Source organism: Onychomys torridus, chromosome 11 (assembly GCF_903995425.1).
Source record: "Onychomys torridus chromosome 11, mOncTor1.1, whole genome shotgun sequence".
In the NCBI taxonomy this organism is placed as follows: Eukaryota; Metazoa; Chordata; class Mammalia; order Rodentia; family Cricetidae; genus Onychomys; species Onychomys torridus.
In genome coordinates, this window is record NC_050453.1 from 66,437,690 (window position 1) to 66,458,063 (window position 20,374).

The window sequence follows — 20,374 nt, forward strand, 5'->3', positions numbered from 1 at the left end:
AGGAGCCTGAGGCAGCGGGTCACACAGCATCTACAGTCAGGAAGTGGAGAGATGGAGGCCGTGCTCAGCTCCCAGTCTCCTTTTTCTTCTGTCTGGGACCCCAGGCCATGGGAAGGGACTTCCCACTGTGATGAACCCATGCCTTGTTCAGAAGGGTTTTTCCCCTCTGACATTGCCAGGCAAGATTAACCATTACAGAGGTATCTGCTCCTGCTCACCAAGTGCCACTGACGAGGCAACACAAACCTCATCTTCCCAGCACAGCGGTGGGTGTGCCTCTGCTTGCTCTGCAATCTCTTCTTTAAGTGCACACGACTCAGCTTCTGAGTGTTGACAAAGACTTACTTATCAGTGATTACACAAATCCTTTCCAACAGTCATCTGATCATGTGGTTATACAAATATGGTCCAAGCCATCTGCATTTGTGCCTCAAACATAAATTCCCAGAATGCAATGCCAAAGCTGTAAGCCACATGGGAAATTAGGGATACACACCTACGAGTTTGGCTCCAGACGGTTTAGTTCCCTGTGCTTTTCTGTAACTTTATTCTTTCCGCTCAAGTCTCCCTCCCTCTTTTCCTCCCTCCTCCTTCTCTTCCTCTGGTGTTGGGGCTGTTGCTTGGCAAGTGTTCTACCATAAAGTTACACCCAGACCTCCTCCTTTCAAATCTTCCAGATGAACTGGTGTTCCTTTTACCGTCAAACAGTTCACTGTGACATATTACTGTATCTCTGGCGCCAACTGGGCTTAGAACACTGTATGTCTCATTGTATGAACAAGTCAGGCTGTACCACTCATCCTCAATAAGTCATTAAAGAGACAACTGAGAGTGAAAAATAGAAAAAAGATTTAGCCAGTGCACCTCCACTGAGAAGGACAAAGAAGAGGTGCAATGACCCCCTAAGTCCACCCATGGGGTCCTGACGTAAGGTTCAGGTTTAAATAGAAGGCAAGAGGTGTGTGCACAGCTAAGCTGTCCTGGGCAAAATGTGGTCCTACCCATCACTGACCCATCATTATCTCAGGGTCAGCCCCCTACAAGGTGGTCTGACAGGCTGTCAGAACTGACATCTCTGTGTGGGTCCTTCCTGGATGTTACTTTCCAGGGAAACTGCAAGCTCCCAAGACAGACATCACCTCACAGCTCTTTTATCTATCTGAACCCCTCCTATGGTCCTATAAAACAGGCAGTTAATAGTTCCTAGGAGAGGGAGAGACATGCTCTCTAAGTGGTGTTGCCACTGGCAAGGTGCCCATGCTCTTGTAAACAAACCCTCACCCATGCCCCTGTGAACAACCCCTCACCCATGCCCCTGTGAACAACCCCTCACCCGTGCTCCTGTGAACAATCTGTTACCTATGTTCCTGTAATCCACCCTCATGAAACACATTGGGACACACAGACATGGAAGTAGAATGCAAATAACTGAGAAGAACAAGATCAATGGGAATCGTAGGGACAAGGGGGAGTAGTAGGGGTGAATATGAACAAAATACATTACATACATTTGTGAAAATACCATCACAAACCATTATATCATATAAATAATAGGGAAGAGTGAGTAAGATGCTTGTTGTACAAGCATTAGGATCTGAGTTTGGATTCCTAACACCCATGTAAAACCTGACAAAGCAAACACATCTGTAACCCCAGCACTGGGAGGGGTGGAGACAGGTGGATGCCTGGAGCTCACAGGCCAGCCTAGCAGAGACAGTGAGAGACCCTACCTCAAAAGGTAAGGTGGAATAATTAAGGTAGGCATCCCAATGCACCTGAGTGCAGGAATGCATGTTCTCTCTTACACACAAATGCACACTTGCAACATGTACACACATACCTACAAAGTAGGCATTTGTTAATTTCCTGAGCATAGACAGAGGTAAAAATTATTAGTTGATGGCCACTATTGCATCTTAAGCCCAGGGCCAGGTAGAGAGAGTCACCAGAGGCAATGGGTCTGCAGGCCAACAGCAGGACATTTGGGTAGGAATCCTAACTGAAGAGACTTTAATACCTTGACCATCAATAGGTCAGAGCATCACCCTGTGGGGCCTGCAGTCCATTCAGGACTCGAGGCCAAGAGCATCCTACTGCATCAATCCAGCTCATTAACTTAAAAACATAAGGACAAGCTCTGGGGTGAGGATGAGGCTTAACGTTTACCTTGACCTGGGAGATACATTTTTTAAGTGCTCCCAGCCTAGATATAATACATAAAGCCCACTGTGGAGATGTGCCCAGGCAACCATAGTAACCTTTTTTTTCTGTTATTGCAGCTTTGTCACTTGAACATGATGGTGGCAGGCTGTGCAATGTTGACAGCAGTAGAATATGTGCCAAGTTTTGACAGCTACTGCTTGGCCAAAATTCACAATGGCACAAAGGAGTGGTGTCCTGTGTTTTATAAGTAAGAAGAGTATTCTCAATATTCAACCTCATTTGGAAAAGTCTACCTCAGGGCTGGGCGTGTGGCTCAGTCTGTAGGGTGCTTGCCCAGCATGCAGGAAGATCCCCAGCCCCACACAAACCAGCGTTAGTGGTTCCAACACTCAGGAGTTAGAGGCAGCAGGATCAGAAATTCAAGGTTATCCTTGGCTACATAGTGACTTGTAGGCCAGCCTGCAAACATGTGTGTCTACGGAGCAGGCAGTGGGATCGCTCTCAGTAAAGGGGAATGCTGCCCGGGCTGATGACCTAAGTGTGATCTCCAGACCCATATGGTAGAAGGAGAGAACTATCTAGAAACCTGTCCTCTGCTCACAACACAAACATGCATACACAAGTACATGAAATAAACACATTAAAAAGTAATAAAAGTATGAAGCCCAGAGCACTATTCTTGGATCAATTACAGATCACTACCTTCACAGATATGGTGATGTGGGTGATGTATGTGATGTGTGGATGTGGTGATGGGTGGTGATGTATCCCAGGACTCGGGAGACCAACGCACGAGGATCTCCAGGTCTAGGCTGGTCTATACTACCTAGCAGGACAAACAGAAGCAAGCAAAAACAAACAATAGCAACAATAAAAACTCAAAGCCAAGAAAGTCCTGGCTGCAGAGATGGCTCAGTGGTAAAGAACATGTCCTGCTCTTGTTGATGGCTTGAGTTTGGGTCCCAGCGCCATCATCAAGCAGCTCCAGGGGGATCTAAGGCTGTCTTCTGACCTCCAGGAACACCGTATGCAGGTGGCATACATACACACAGGCACACCCAAAGAAAAATAAAATTAAAGAAGGCCATAGTTTATCAATGTAAGCATTAGGAAGAACACTGCACAACACTGAGCAGTGAAGGCACGTGGGGCCCAGCTAGCTTAGTCTGTAGACCATGAGACTCTTAAGCTCAGGGTTGTGAGTCTGGGCCCCACATTGGGCACTAGGACTCGAATATCATTAAGGACCGCCCTTAATAATATTCCTTCCAGGGGCCCAGGAGAGAAGCTATGAGTGTCGAGAACTATTTTCGGGAAAAGAATATCAGCACACCAAGCCCTTAGTCCATCGGTTTATTCTTCACCCCCGCCCCCAACCCCAGTCTCTCAGGTTTACAGTTATAAACCCAAGCAATAGCAATCCTCCCCCTCTAGCCAGGCCACTAGGTCTGAATTCCTACAGGGTCATAAAGGCAGGTAAGAATTTTCCTCAGGCAGTGACTGTCGGCTTTCTTTTACAACCCAAAGAGGGAGTGGTTAAAGGAGGAGGTGAACAGAGAGCTAATATCGGTTAGTATGTCAAAAAGGGAATTGATGTGCTCAGTCTACATTCCTAGAAGTGGCTAGGTAAGAAGTTAGGAGTCTATAATGTTAGTAAAGCTGCAAGAAAGGAGGGTCCGAGCTTAAATTGTGCAAAACTATTACTTAAGGTCCACCTGACATAGGCAGTGTTTCCGTGTGGAATTTACCTTAATTCAGGAGACTATTAAGAGGTGGTCTGGACTGTTATTTCTGTTAGTCCTTAGATATGCTAAGGGAGATACCTGAATCTGGTGCTAAAAAGGGAGAAACAGATGGGTCTGAGGGAAGGAAGCTTCTCTTGAGGCTGTTCTCCAAATACCTTGAATGTATATGTCCAAAGAGTGATCAGTTCACACTGTTAGCAATTCTTAGAGAAAAAAATCAATCGGAAAAGCTATGAAGGCACACATGATATTCATAGCAAAAGACTGCCGATATAAAACAAGCCATACAGCACCAAATACTCCCTGAGCTTTGGCTTCCTCTGAAGGAATTCCTTGATCCCTTTAGGTAGTGGCTTTGCCATAACCAGTTGAGTTCTTATAATATATTCCTGCAGCCTGTAGCACACCAGGAAATATTGCTGGGTCATATTCTAGGTGACACTAATATAAAACAAATATGGGCACATTCAAATACGTAACTAAAGTAATACAAACATATACAGGTTCCTTTTTAAATATGTAAGTAAATTAACAGGAAATATAGGCATGGGCAGTGACTAAAAGAGGATAGAAAATAAAAGTACATTATAACATAGAACACTAAGACCCAGATGGGGAAAACTTGTAAAAAAAAAAAAATCACTCCATCCTGTCGTAGTTAGGGTTTCTGTTGCTGTGAGGAGACACCATGACCATGGCTTCTCTCATAAAGAAAAACAATGAGTTGGGCTGGCTCACAGTTCAGAGGTTTAGTCCATTACCATCATGGCAGGACATGGTGGTGTGCAGGCAGACATGGCGCTGGAGAAGGAGCTGAGTTCTACATCTTGATCCGCAGACAAGAGAAGGAAATTGTGTGCTACACTGGGCATAGCTTGAACATATGTGACTTCAACGCCCACCCCCTCAGTGACACACTTCCTCCAACAAAGCCACACCTCCTAATAGTGCCACTCCCTATGGGCCAAACATTTAAGCACATGAGTCTACGGGGCCCATACCTACTCAAACCGCGACCTTACTTTTTGAGACAGGGCCTCTCACTGAACACAGAGCTCACTGGTTGGCTGTGTTATCTGGCCAGCACGTGCCAGGCCTCCCGTCTCTGCATCCCTAGTGCTGGGATTGTAGGCAAGAACCTCCACACCTGGGTTTTAGGTGGGTGCCGGAGACTGAGGTTTTCATGACCTCTCTGTCTTCAGCCCCGCTCCGAGTCATTCTGAACTCTGTGTTATTGGCCTCAGTTACTCTGCTGTGCATTGCTCCCTCTAACTGTCTGTCCCTTGCTGACCATCCCACCTCCCGGCCCAGCCTTCTGTAACCACTGCTCTAGTCTCTATCTCCACGAAATAATTTTTAAAATTGGTTTTTGTTGTTTATTTTTGGAAACAGGGTCTCTCTGTGTAGTTCTGGCTGTCCTGGAGCTCCCTGTGTAGACCAGGATGGCCTGGAACTCACAGAGATTCACCTTCATCTGCTTCCTGGGTGCTGGGATTAAAGGCATGCATCAGCACACCTGGCCCCCCCCAAAAAAAAAAATTGAGGCAGGGTCTTATGTGTCCCAGGCCTTCGCTTTCTAGTGGCTGAAGATGACCTGGGTGCCTGGCATCCTGGTCCCATCCCTCAAGTGCTGGGATTACAACTCTGCAGTTATGCAAGGCTGAGGGTAGAACCCAGGGCTCCTTGCGTGCCAGGCAAGCACTCTGCCAGCTGAGCTACACCCTATGACACCAAACATGTAAGTGGGATCACCTATATTATCATAAGCTTTAAACATTTCCTCCCAGGAGCTCAGAAGTACAGATTATTTGACACAAATTGTTATGGAGCCCCCAAGCCTCATGCTTGAAGTCTTATGTTTTAACCTTCTAAGATTTAGGGTCCCACTGACTGTGGGCTTTGCGGAAAACTAACCTCTGTAAGATTTAGTTAACAGCTGCATGGTTTAAACATCATTTCCGGACAAGCTGATGATAAGCTCTACCACAGGGGTTGTGGAGGAAGGAGGACAGGACCATGCCCTCTGCCTCACAGTGGTGAGTCCCAGGCCACAGCCGTCATCCAGGGCTTAGGACAAGAGAGTGGCCTCAAATGGTCACTGGGTCTCCTCACAATTCTCTTTGGTCACTCAGGAACTCTGCAACTCAGCTTGAATGCCTTAACTGAGGCTCAGTTTTCTCATCTGTAAAATGGGACAAGGCTTAAAGGACGTACTGATCTGTGGGTCTGGGGTGAATGCTGGTGCATACCATCTGTCTGAAAACTGAACTTCCCAGCCTTTAGGCCACACAAGCAAGCAGTAACTTACAGTGGGCTCAGTTACTACCAAGCTGTCTGGAAGAGGAAATGTGTCTTCAAACAATTTACACTTGACCTATTTTATCCTCCCCCATTTTCATGTGTGTGTGTGTGGCATGCATATATGTGTACACATGTTTGCATGTGTGTGTGTGTGTGTGTGTGTGTGTGTGTGTGTGTGTGTGTGTTCTCCAAGCATGCTGGCTATTGTTTATTGTCATCTGGAGTGGACTTAGAGTCACCATGTAGACACAGCTCCAAATATCCATGGAAGTAATTCCAGAAATGTCTAAGCTGGCTGAGAGGACCTGTTGGATGTGAGCAGGGCTGTTCCATGAGCTGGGATTCTGGACTGAACAGAAAGGAGAAAGTGAGCTGAGCACCAGCTTTCATCCCTCTCTGCTTCCCGCTGGCGAATGCCACGTGACCAGCTGCCTCCTGCTGCCACGCCTTCCCCGCCAGGATGGACTGTCCCCTTAGACTGTGAGACAAACAAACCTTCCTTCCTTACATTGTTTTTGCCACAGCAAAGCGACTAATGCTCCAAGCCCTGCCTCTGACCTGGGGCCGCTGGGGCAACCGGCTGTGTGACGTCACACCGTCCTCACCTGACCTCGGCTCGATTGTAAAGGCCTGATGAGCCCGCAGCAAAGTGATATGGAATTCGAAATCCACGGGACAGCTGCACTGCAAGGGGATCACGTAGCTTTTGCTGCAAAAAAAAAGCACAAGAGGGAAGTGGAACACGCCATTTTTCTCTTTCCCTTTCTTCTGACTAACCTGGAAAGGACCAGAGACTCAGGAAGCACAACAAGCGTTGACACCCAGCATCAGCTGGCACCTCCTGTCCCACACTGACCAAGAGATCCGTTTTGAGATAGGCTCTCATGTAGCCTAGGCTGGCATGGAACCTGCCATGTGGCCAAGTGTCTGGGTTCTGTTTCCAGAAAAAAATCCCGACAGAAGCAGCTTCAGGGAGAACGGGTCTATTCCTCTCTCAATGCCAGGTTCCAATTCATTGTTGTAGAGAAACTGAGGCAGCGACACCCACAGCCAAGAGCAGAGAGCGGTGAAGTAATGCATGCCAGCTCTTGCTCCCTCTTACACAGTCCAGGACCCCATGCCCAAGGAATGACGCCCCCCTCAGGGAACAGGTCTTCCTGCATCAGTCCATGTAATCAAGATAATCCTCATAGACAAACTCACAGGGCAATGTGATCTAGACACCCCACACTGAGACTCTCTTCTCTGGTGACTCTAGATTGTGACGCATTCACAATTAAAGCTAACCACCACACCAAGGATGATCTTGAGTTTCTGATCTTCTTTTCTCTAGCTTGTAATGGCTGGGATTACAGGCGTGCACCAACATGTTGCTGTTCATGCAGTGCTGAGGATGGAACCCAGGGCTTTGTGAGCATAGCAGGCAAAGACACTGCCAACTGAGCCCCATCCCTGTTCACACTCATGGGAGAACTCCACTGTAACCATTGTGAGTGGAGCTGCTGGAGTCTACCTGCTTGGGAGGTACCCTCTGACCTACGCACTGTGGATTTCCCCAGCTCACTGGGCCTCACCTGCCAGCACTAGGCTTCCCTGGATTTGGAGTCCTATAAAGGTGGAGACATATGTACAGGAATCTCAGTGCTATCTCAGATACACACACACACACACACACACACACACACACACACACACACACACACATACTGCTCAATAAATATTTGGTTTCCAGTAACCATTTATGTGGCTTTTAAAAGCATGTCCAAAGCATTTGTATTGTACTTTGAAATTCATTATCTTTTAAAAAAAATCTGTGAAGTACCTATAATAGTTCAAAGATAAATATTTTTAAACAATTAAAATTTCTTTATTCATCCATAAGAACTATAAACCATTTCCAAAGAAATAAAGCATCACCAATGAACAGTCCTTGTCTATCTCTATTCCTTCTTCCTTGGCAGGGGTGACCCTTACTGAGGCTCTTCTGTCTAAAATTTCCATGTATTTAATAATATCATGACATATGATGCTTGGGAAGACATGGCCACAGGAGGAGGAGGTGGCTGATCACATCACATGTACAGCCGGGGAGACAGACGGTGAGGAATGATGGACTTCAGCTTGCTCTCTCCTTACTAACCTGGGACGGTACCCATAGGATGGCGCCGCCCACATACAGGGTGGGTCTTCCCAGCTCAGTGAAATTCCTTTGGGAATGCCCTCCCAGGCACACCCATGTGTGTTTTCTAGGTGGTTTCAGGAGTCAAATCGCCAATGCACTCGAGAGCTCTCAACAGCTGTGGTTACCTTCCTGAGACCTGCAGAAGATGCATCAGTTGATTCCAGCATGGATGGGAGAAGGGCTCAGACAGCCCATTCCTGCATCAGGTGTTACTAGGAAAGACAGGCAGTTTCCTCTGGGGCACTGCCCTTGGTAGGCTGCCCAGGCTCTAGGAGCCAGCACTCCACCCATGTGCACTCAGGTGATACCAACTAGAGTCAGCAGATGATATGTTTAAAAAAACTGGACCAGGCTAGAGGGTGCCTGGACTGGTCCACTCTGGTGACCAGCCTAGCAAATAACCTAGCTGTCATCACAGAGCCTGTGTCCAGTGACAGATGGAGGATGGACAGATACAGAGATCCATGGCCAGGCACCAGGCTGAGCTCCAGGAATCCAATTGATGAGAGAGAGGAGAGATACTGCAGGCAAGGGACGTTGAGATCATGATGGGAGGATGTGCAGAGATGACCAGCTACACTATCAGAAGCCCACAAGCTGTGGAGCCCCCATGGGACTGGACTAGGGCCTCTGGATACGGAAGACGGTTGTTTGGCTTGAACTGTTTGGGGGTCACCCAGGCAGAGGGATCCAGATCTGTTCCTGGTCTATGAGCATGCTTCTGGAATCCAGTGCCTGTGGTGTGACACCTTGCACAGCCTTGGTGCAGTGGGAAGGGGCCTGGACCTGCCTAGGCTCAGTGTGCTGGGCTCTGCTGACTCCCCATGGGAAACCTCGATTTGGGGGATGTGGGGATGCAGGGTGGCTTGGGAAAGAGGGCTGGGGGTGGGAGGAGGAAGGAGGGGGATCTGGGATGTTATGTGGAGTGAGTAGAAAATTTCTTAATAAAGAAAAATGAAAAAACAAAAACTGTATCAGGACATGAAGTAGAGAGGAAGGTCAGGAGAAGCTGGAAGGATCGGGGTGTGTTGTATTCATGTAAGAGATTCTCTAAGAATAAAAAATTAGCTGTCACGTTGGGGCTCCTATAAAGCAGCTGTCTTAGGGGACATTTCCCCCAGCCACTGAGCATGGCTCCCTTAGCATCATAGCCTGTTTGTCACTGTCCTCTACCTGCCTCTATCCCCGGCTGGGTATAAAAGGCCAGGCCCAGGTCAGGGAAGTTTCTTGGCTTTCTTTCATTGGATGAAGAAGAGAACCTCTCTCACTCAGCTTCCAGGCAAGGGTAGGTGCTGCTCCCTGGGATCAGTGGGACTGTGGCCTCCTTGATCCTACTGGAATGAACTCCACAGCTAGGAGGCTGCCACAGCCCCTGAGCCGGCTGCTACAGTCTCTGAGCCCGCCTCAGCTCCTGAGCCCGCCTCAGCTCCTGAGCCCACTGCAGCCCAAGCCCACTGCTGCAGCCCCTGAGCCTGCCTGGAGCCCCTGAGCCTGCCTGGAGCCCGATTCAGCTCCAGAGCCTGCATGTTGCAGCTTCTCCCTGTTCTGCTGAAGGGCATTGTCTGATTGCTTCACTTGCACAGGTCCCTCTGAGGCCTCTTTGGTGTCACACTGCTCACTGATAGGTATCAGGAGTAGAAGAGGTGCTGGGCAAGGGTACGCTCCATCTGTGTGTGTGTGTGTGTGTGTGTGTGTGTGTGTGTGTGTGTGTTTGTGTGTTATACATGTGTGTGCACGTGTTTGTATGTGTGTGTAGTGTTCAAAGGAAGACACCTTGTGTCTTTACTGCTCTCTACTTTATTTTCTTGAGACAGGTAGGATTTCTCACTGAACCTAGAACTTGACAGTTCAGCTGGGCGACCAAAGAGCCACCAGTCTCTGCCTCCTAAATTTTGGGATTACAGGTGCAGGGTGCTATACCTAAGGTTGTTTTTTTCTTACATTCATGCTAGGAACATGAACTCAGGTCCTCATGCCCAGCAAGAACCTTACTGACTAGGCATCTCAACCTCTCCTGCTCCATTTGAGGAAATGTACCTAATGACTTTGAAGAGATCTGTGGTCTGACTGAAGACCACTCCTGACACCTGCCAGGCAACGTCTGCTGGTAATTGACCCCTCCCTCCTTCCCTCCCCCCTCCCATCCTTCTTGAAACAGGGTTTCATGTGGCCAGGTTCTTCTCAATCTTCCTGTGTAGCCGAGGATGACTTTGAATTATTGCTCTTGTCTCTACCTCCCAAATGCTGGGATGACAGGTGTGTGTTCCCGAAGTTGGTTTATGTGTTGCTGGGGATGGAATCTAGGTAGACGGGTACTCCGCCCACTGAGCCACACACCTCCCCGCCCTCCCCTGATATTTCTTGTTTAAATGTTGTTCCTTAGCTGTGACGTTCTGTGATACTAGGATAAATGTGCTGTAAACACTCTGAGTCGCCCACAGGAGACAAGGCTACCCCAGGCTTCCAACAATGATACTTTCTGCATAAATCCTGGGTGATGGTCACATGGGCTCCTTCCTTCAGCCCAGTTTACAGGATTTTCTACCAAACCTATACATTCTGTTCCACCCCGGGTTCTGCTAGAGGTGTACAGCCAACCAGAACTCCCTGAGAAGTGTTCTGATTCTGAAAACCAGTGTGAATGATGGCTGCACTTCAAGGTGTGATCGTCCATCTTAACTGTCGACTTGATGGGATTTAGAGTTACCACGAATGGGGACTTCTGGGCATGTCTGTGAGGAATTTTCTAGTTTGGATTAAATGCTCGTGGGAAGACCTACCTGAGTGTGGGCAGCACCATCCCATGGGCTGGGATCCTAGACTGAAAAAAAGGAGAAAGGGAGCTGAGCACCAGCATCCACCTTTCTGTGCTTCCTGAGTGCAGCTGCGATGTGACCTCGTGGTCACCTGACCTGCTGCCATGCCTTCCCACCATGACAGACTGATCCTTAGACCTTCAAGCCAAAACAAACCACGTATTGCTTTTATCGTTCTTGTTGTTGTCACAGCACGGCTGTGGGAGGTCATACTGTGCTGAGGGCGCCCAATCTTATCTACTACACGAGACGAGCCTAGCAGACACTCAGGCATGGTGGTGGCGGCCACTCCACCCAAACTGCTGGGACTGAACTAACACCCTTCCAAGGGTGGCGGGGTGGGGGGGGGGGGGTGGGGGGTGTCGGAATCCACCCTGAAGGTGGAAGCAGGGTGTGGGCAATGGCTTCTGCTGTCCACGCGCGGTCTCTGGGGATAAGGCTGGGAACTCTACGACTCCCCTCAACACCTGCAGGTGTCAGCTCAGAGCTGCCCCAGTGAGGCCCGTCAGATGGTCAAGGCTCTTCTGATAAATGCCACATGGCCGGATGTTTTGGAACTGAAACAATTCCCCCAAAACTCCCTTGGGGGTTCTTTCCATTGGCAATCAATGGCCCATTTTCAACGAACTCCTAAGCTCTGACAATTCTCAGAAAAGGTGTTGAGGTGTTTGTTTAGTGATGATTACCAGGAGCCAAGTTCCTGATGCACCTGCCAGCCTGGAAAAATAAACGGTTCCTCAAGGACCAGAATTCCAAGCACCGGTTCAGAAGGCAGCAGACCATGCAAGTCACCCAGGTCGCAAGGAGTCTGCTGCGCTCCAGTTACTGCGGCTCCTTTATCAGTGTCAGAACAGCTGGGGTGGTCAGGCTGGACTGCAGCTCAGGAGCCCAGTGCTCAGCTACCACAGTGACTAGCTGTATTTTTATTATCTGTGTACGTGTAAATCCCTGCATGTATGTACCATACGGACGTTGGGAACTGAACCTTGTTCTTCTGCAAGAGCAGCAAAGGCTCTTAACCTCTGAGCTATCTCTCCAGTCTCGTGTGTGTGTGTGTGTGTGTGTGTGTGTGTGTGTGTGTGTGTGTGTGTTGATGTTCACATGAGTGCTGGTCTCTGTGAGAGCCTGTGGAGCTAGAGTTACTGGTGGCTGTTACCACCAGATGTGGGGGTGCTGGAAAATTAACTCAGGTCCTCTTCTGTTTGCACTCTTAACCAATGAGCCATCTCTCCACTCTCTATGTGACAGCTAATTTTAATTGCCAAAGTGACAGAATCTCGAATCACCTGAGAGATCAGCCTTGAACTCACAGATCTGCCTGCCTTTGCCTCCAGAGTGCTGAGATTAAGGGCGTGCACCACAATGCCCCTTGTGGAGTTATTTTGCTGAGGGAGGAAGGCCTCAGAAGGTTCCCTGGGCAGAGGCTGAGGGTGGGCGAGTGGGATTCTGAGCCATCAACTAGCAGAAAACAAGCAAACAAACACAGAGGAAGCAAGCCGAGCACTTGGAACTGGAAGCCAAGTAAGCCCTTTCCCCTTATGTTGCTTAGTTGGGGCCTTTCGTAACAGCAGTGGGACAGGAAACTGAGCCGCTTCTCAGATGTGAGGTCCTGGGTTCGAGCCCGGTACCAGAAAAAAGAAGACTAATATTGTTTGGTGTTTGCTGAGAGTGGTGATACAAATCTGTCATCCCAGGTGCAGGAGGATCAGAAGTTCAAAGCCAGCCTGGTAACTTTCTTGAGACAGCATCTCAAATAAATAAATGTCCTCGGCATTGGAGACACAGTTTAGGCAGCTAAGGGTGTTTTCTGTGCAAGTCTGAGGGCCTGCGTTCAAACGCCTAAGCATTGGATGAGACTTCAGTGTACCTCAACTCTAGTAAGCACTGGGAGAGCGGAGAGTGGCCGGGGATGCCGAGGCTTGCCAACTGCCAGCCTAGCTCCAGGATCAGGGGGAGACTGGGACTCAGGGGAACGAGGCAGAAAATGCTGGAGTTGGAAGCCTGATATTCTCCTTTGGCCTCTTGTGTGCGCGCACGCCACACACGCACACGCGCGCGCGTGCGCGCGCGCGCACACACACACACACACACACACACGCACACGTGCACGAGTGAGACACACACACACACACACACACACACACACACACACACACACACACACACACACCTCTAAGCTAAATCCCTATTGATACATTGAAACGATCTACAGTAAAGAATAATACCGCATTCTTGTTCCTCAGAAGCAAACAGAACCTTATGTCAGAGTTCTTTAACTTACAAGAATCAGGTAATTAAAACAGAAAAGCAGGTGGAAGTTAGTGCTCTGGGAGGGAACCTTCACTTTTACCCCCTTACTTCATTATTTGATCATCAATCTTGTTAGGACTGTGTATAAAAGTACATTAAATACTTTAAAAGAATCACTTCCTGTCTTTAAATAAATTCCAGCATAAAGCTTTTAAATACTAAGCCTTTGTATTATGTATAAATTTCATCACCATCAGAAAAGATCACAGATTTACCTTATAGAAAGTAAATGTGAGAGGGAGGGTTGGGGATGTGGCTCAGTTGGTAGAGTGCCTGCCTAGCATGCATGAAGCCCTGGGTTCCAGCCTCAGCACTGCATAAACCCAGCACGGTGGTACATGCCTGCAATCCGAGCACTCAGGAGGATCAAGGTCATCCTCAGCTACATAGTGAGCTTGAGGTCAGCCTGGGCTACATGAGACCCTGTCGTAAGGAAGGAAGGAGAGGGAGAGAGGAAAAGAGAGACAGAGAATAAATTCAAATTTCTCTCATCCCATCTCTGATTTTTTTTAAATAAATATTTTTAATTTTTTAAACGTTTTATTTATTGATTATATATACAGTATTCTGCCTGCATGTACCTTGCAGGCCAGAAGAGGGCGCCAGATCTAATTGCAAGTGGTTGTGAGCCACCATGTGGTTGCTGGGAATTGAACTCAGGATCTCTGGAAGAGCAGTCGGTGCTCTTAACCACTGAGCCATCTCTCCAGACCCTGATTTTTTTTTTTTTAAAGTGAACTTATTGGAGATGATTTAAAATCAAACAAATTGTTTAAAACCCGAGTGTCTGGAGAGAGTCCGGAACACTTCACCATAATAGGATTTGGCTCCTTTGCCAGAGAACGAAGGGCAAGGGACAATAAGCATGACAGATTGGGCTATTCCATGATGGCTGGAATCAGCAGCCATGACAATTTAATTGTTAGTTATTGTGTTTCATAAAACATTAGGGAAAGGCCTGTGGAAACGGAGCTGGCGAAGCACTTGCCTTGCAAGTGTGAGAACCTGAGTTAGATCCTCACAACCCACATAAAAAGATGGGCAAGATGAAAATGTGTGTGTGTGTGTGTGCGCACACACACACACACACTGCCAGAATTGGGGGCCCACTCATAAGACCTTATGTACACCTAGTTACATATCCCACCTCCATCATGCACATTGGAACTTGAACATGTAGGATTAATGTTCTTTGAAGTGGAAACACACAAATCAACCTTCACTAGAACCAGCTCACACTGACATCATGAGCTTGGTCCTCAGAACTGTGAGAAATGCCATCATATCCAAAGATACTGAGTTCACACTTATGTGAGAAAAATGTTAAAATGTTAATGTTAATATTTAATAGTAAAGTCTTGGTTTTCTAGAATTAAATCATTGTTTTTTAATTTAATAAACTTTATTGCAGAAAAACTTACAGATAAATATAAATATCACACACTCCGAAATTAAGCAGACTCAGAGTCTACACAACTCAATGAACTTTTAAACAGTTAGAATTAGCACCCAAACCTGAAAATCCACAACAGAGTTACAACTAGAAAAAGAATGGGGGGGGGGGGTGTTGGGGATTTAGCTCAGTGGTAGAGAGCTTGCCTAGCAAGCGCAAGGCCCTGGGTTTGGGCCTCAGCTCTAGGGGAAAAAAAGGAAAAAAAGGAAAAACAATCGGCTTTATGTCTCTTTATAACATGTCTGTCACCTGCATTCAGCCCTCTCCTCCCTCTTCTGTTGGCCTTTCTTGTCCTTTCTTCATGTTACACTCTAGCCACATGCACAGTTGTTCACATATGAACATGTATTATTGACTAGAATCCACATATGAAGGAGAACATGTAGATTTTTTACTTCTGAGATTATGAGACCTTGCTTAATATTATACACTCTGAATCTGTCCACTTTCCTGAAAAATTTAAAATTCATTTTTAGAGCTGAGTCTATATATGTGTGCATATATATGTATGTATGTATATATGTCTACATATATAACAAATTTTCACTATCCATTCATCTGCTGATGGACAAGTGGGTGACTAGGACTTTGCTGTAGTGAATAAAGCAGCAATAAACACAGGACACAGTTCCTCTATGGTAGGGTCCATTGCGTTTCTATTAGCGGAAAAGCCTGGTACGTGCCGTTCATAGAATGCAACAGTCTCCTATCTGAGCAGGGTGGTGCTGTGTGATGGCATGCAAAATGCACATGCTCAGCGGCTTCAGTGACACACACGGTATCTGCATGCAACACAGGCAAGCACAGCTCAAAACACCCGAGATTCACGACACATTGGATTTTGAATTAATTTTTGGTTGACATACATTTGGAAGACTTTTTCTGTTGCCAAAGATATTACAACCCACATGTGCAATTATGACCAGCAGTTTAAGACACTGGGGAACAGCCTGGATTCAGTGAACTTGCCACTCCAGACCTGATAGAAGATGCTCTTTTTCTGGAACAGAATTGAATTTAGAAAAAGAAGGGGCTGGGGGGTGGGAAGATGGCTCAGTATGTGAAGTCTTGCTGTACAAGCATGAGGACCTGAGTTCTGATTCCCAGGATCAGTAGAAGCCAGGTGTGGCCCAGTGTACCTGGAATCCCAGCTTTGGGAGAGTGCAGACAGGTGGATCCCAGGGCCTGTCTGGGATCTCACAGCAGGTTTCAGATTCAGAGAGACACTGTCTAAAAGAATAAGGTAGAGAGTAGGAGAAGATGACCTTTCAATGTCAACTTTTAGCGCACATGAGCATGTACACACACACACACACACACACACACACACACACACAAGGCAGAGGTGACATGGTATCTGTCATCTGTAGAGGTACTATACAGCTTATTCACATTTCATAAATACCTTCAGGTATGAGTTTGCAGCTCAGTGATGGAGTGAGTACCTGCTTAGCATGTGTGAGGTTCTAGGTTCAAATCCCAGCACCAAACCCCCAAACCTACTCTTTAAACAAAATTGTGATAACATATACTATATAAACATTGTAAGCATGCCATTCTGCAGCATTAAATACACCACACTGCTACGCCACCTTCAGCCACCCACAGGACTCTTTCTCTTGTTTAAACCCTGTCCCCATTATGCCCATGCTCACATTTTCCCCTCTCCAGCCACTGGCAGCCACAACTACATCCATCCCCAAGAATGTACCCACTGTAGGTCCTTCATATGACTAGAGTCTTGCAGAATAAAATGTCTTTACAGACGACATAATAAGGGGGATGGGGGCTAGCTCAGTCGGTAAAACACTTTCTATGAAAGCAGAGGGGCCTGCGTTCAGATCCCCGCACCCATGTAAAAAGTTGGGTGTAGTGGGTTTTGCATTTTCAATCCCGATGCTGAAAAAGCAGAAACAGGCAGACTCCTGCCTGAGGCTTGGGGGCGAACCAGCCTTGTGGAACCATGCAGCCCCAGGTCCGAGTGACAGAACCCGTCTTAACTAGCTACAGAGAATGACACCAAGGTTGTCTTCTGGCCTCCACATGCAAGTGCCAATGTATATCGGACCCCCACCCCCCTCCCCGTATATGAACACAAACACACACCTAAACATACACACAAAAAACCGAAATGTTAAATTCATTCAACACAAAATTCTTAATAGAAACAATGCATTCGATAGCACACAGCGCTTTACAGTTCCCACGGGTGTAGGGAACGCGGGCTAGAGGAGATTTGGAGTGAAACTCAGGGACGGCTCCCTGGGAGGAAGCCGGGTCTGTGTCTGGAGCCTAGAGAAGGTGGTGAGCTGGTGGCGGAATCCAGGAAGGGTAGGTGGGGGGAAGGGGATGGAGGGTGGGGGGAAGGAAGGGAATGGGAGGCAGGAGGGGAGGGGAGGGGAGGGAATGGGGGGGGGGGGGGGAGGGGCTCAGCTGGCTGGAAGGAAGAAGAAAGGCCTCCCGCAGGCACCGGCTTTTTATGGGGAGAAAAACCGAGCCTTCCTGGGAGAAGATGTGAAGACTAAAAGCTGTGAACAGTGGCTTCCTTCGGACTAGGGATAGAAGCAACCGCTGGGCTGACTGCATTCATACCTGTTCCTCCCAGCCAGGGCCTGTAAGAACACTTGACGGATGCAGCCAGCAGGGCACCCTGCTGCCAGCCTGCCAGTCCTGGTGGCCCGTCCACCAGCAGCTATCAAAAGAAAAGGCTCATTCTCTCTTGGCATAAGAAATGTTTTCATTTATTTAAAATAGACTTTCGGCCAGGCGGTAGTGGCGCACACCTTTAATCCCAGCACTCAGGAGGCAGAGGCAGGCGGATCTCTGTGAGTTCGAGGCCAGCCTGGGCTACAGAGTGAGTTCCAGGACAGGCTCCAAAGCTACACAGTCTCGAAAAACCTAAAAAAAAAAAAAAAAAATAGACTTTCTCTTTTGAGACTATAATATAATGACATCATTTCCCGCCAGTCCTTTCTCCAAACCCTCTAGGGACCCCACCCCCAGCTCTCTGTCAAATCCATGGCCTCTTTTCTTTAATTGTTGTGGTGTGTGTGTGTTCCTAAATACATAAATATAACCTGCTCAGTCTGTGTAATGTTACTTGTATGTATGCTTCCGGGGCTGACCATTTGGTATTGGACGACCAATTGCTGTGCTCTTCCCTTAGGGAAAGGAAACTGATTCCCTGTAAAGTCAAACAAGTGAAACTCGGGGCTGGAGAGATGGCTCAGAGGTTAAGAGCACTGACTGCTCTTCCAGAGGTCCTGAGTTCAATTCCCAGCAACCACATGGTGGCTCACAACCATCTGTAATGAGATCTGGTGCCCTCTTCTGGCCTGCAAGCATGAACGTAGGCAGAACACAGTATAAATTAAAAACAAGTGAAATTCAAATACTTCTGGTTTTGAGGCTATGTGTAAGAACTGGGGCCACGTCTAAAAGAAGACAGCTGTGCATGAAGTTACAGCTGTGGCTGGGATGTAGCTCACTTGACAGGGTTCTTGCCTTGCACTCAGGAAGCCCTAGTACCACACAAACCAGGCATGGTGGCACACGTCTGCGATCTCAGTGTCATATAGGGAGTTTGGAGCTAGCCTGGGCTACAGTGTGACGAAGAAGGAAAGAAAGGAATTTTAATCCTAGATCTAGGAGCTGGCAGCTACTCCTTCATCCTCACTATTCGACAGGCACTTAATTTTCATGTTGTAAAAAGCACATTTAATACATGCCCATGTGTCTTTGTGTGCCTGCATGTGCATTCATCTGGGCCTGTGCACATGTATCACATGTCATGTGTGTAGCACTATAGATCTGGGATGCAGCAGCCATTCTGACCAACTGGCTGCTGGGTAACGTCAGTGTAGGAGATAGCAGTCATGTGAACCAGATGAGGAAGGGGAGCGTCCAGACACACCCTGAAGGTCAGGGCACTGCTCAAGCACTGGAGACCATCCAGAGTTCCCTTCGCTCCATGAAGGACTGTGCTTTGGGGAGACACTGCCATTCTTTATGACATGTTCTTCAGTGTTAGACCTAGCAATTTATCCATGAATACTTTGTGTCAGTGCCCTCCTTCCTCCCCGTGTGTGTGTGTGTGTGTGTGTGTGTGTGTGTGTGTGTGTGTACAAGCCCCAGGGATCTCCCTATCTCCACTTTCCCAGTGCTGGGATCATAAGCATGTACCAGTACCACACCCAGCTTTTTGACAAGGGCTCTAGGGATCTGAACCCAGGTCCTCATGTTTCCCAGCAAGTACTGACTGACTGAGCCACCTCTCCTTGTGAAGACTTTCTCTAACAGTAAAGATCGTCAGGACTTAGTGTGCGACGCTAGCCTGGCTGTTTAAGCATGAATACTGAACGCGTGAATTATAAATTGGATGACCCTAGCTTGAAAAATATTCTACCTTTAGCTGCTCCCCATGAACACACTCATTTGCTCTTGGGGTCTACCATAAATTTAGGCCACTTTACCCATCACCTGAACAGTTCACACAAAGTCAACGGGAGAAAAGCCTGTTACAGTTTTAAAACTGGGCTTTCCTTTGCTTTCTCCAGGATCCTTACGTCTAGAATTTTAGAGTAAGAAAAAAAAATTGTTAATTCAGGTCTTCCGGTGGAAGTCTCCTCTGTTGGCTACCTGAAGTTGGCGCCCACTTCTGCTGAGTGAAGGGGCAGCTCTTAGGCATGTGCATTATTGTTCAGAGAGATCCTGAAGTGGTTTAGGGATCCCGAGTTTAGAGTGGAAATGGTTTTCTTTCCTGCTAAGATTCAGAAAAGGAGATTGGTTCAAGAACAACTAGATAGATATGTGTACAGTGAAAGTACTTTAAATCAAAGAAATTCTAACTACAAAGGAGAGAATTGTTCAGAGAACAAGAACACAGGTGCTTGTTGACTGACAGGGAGAGTGTGTGTGTGTGTGTGTGTGTGTGTGTGTGTGTGTGTGTATACGTGCACACGTGTGTAGAAGCTAGAGGTCAACCTTGGATATTTCTCCTCACTCTCCCTGTTTTTTGAGACAGGGTCTCTCATTGGCCTGGAGCTCACCAGTAGGGTAGGCTGGTTGGTTGTCCAGGGAGCCCCAGAGATCTTCCTGTCTCTGCCTGCCCAGTACTGAGAATACAAGAACACACTACTGTATTTGTTTCTTTTCAGTTTCTGATAAAACACTATGATCAAAGCAACTTACAAAAGAAAGTACTTAATTGGGTGTGTGGTTTTAGAGGCCTAGAGTTCATGGTGGTGGAACAAAGGCCCGGGGGCTCAAACAAGTGAGACTCACATCTTGATGTACATCAGGAGGCAGGGAGGGCACACTGGGGATGGTTAACAGTCTTTTAAAACCTCAAAGCTCAACCCCAGTGACACACCTCCTCCAACAAGGCCACACCTCCTAATCCTTC

At 47.5% G+C, this 20,374-nt stretch overlaps 1 protein-coding gene across 1 annotated transcript in view; it reads right to left on the minus strand.

The window, feature by feature from the left end:
• Cfap221 (cilia and flagella associated protein 221) overlaps positions 1 to 20,374 on the minus strand; it is an 81,181-nt gene that overhangs the window by 38,898 nt on the left and 21,909 nt on the right. The window contains exon 7 of the mRNA XM_036202749.1: positions 6,815 to 6,918. Within this exon, the coding sequence (XP_036058642.1) occupies positions 6,815 to 6,918 (104 nt within the window). The remainder of the gene's footprint in view (positions 1 to 6,814; positions 6,919 to 20,374) is intronic.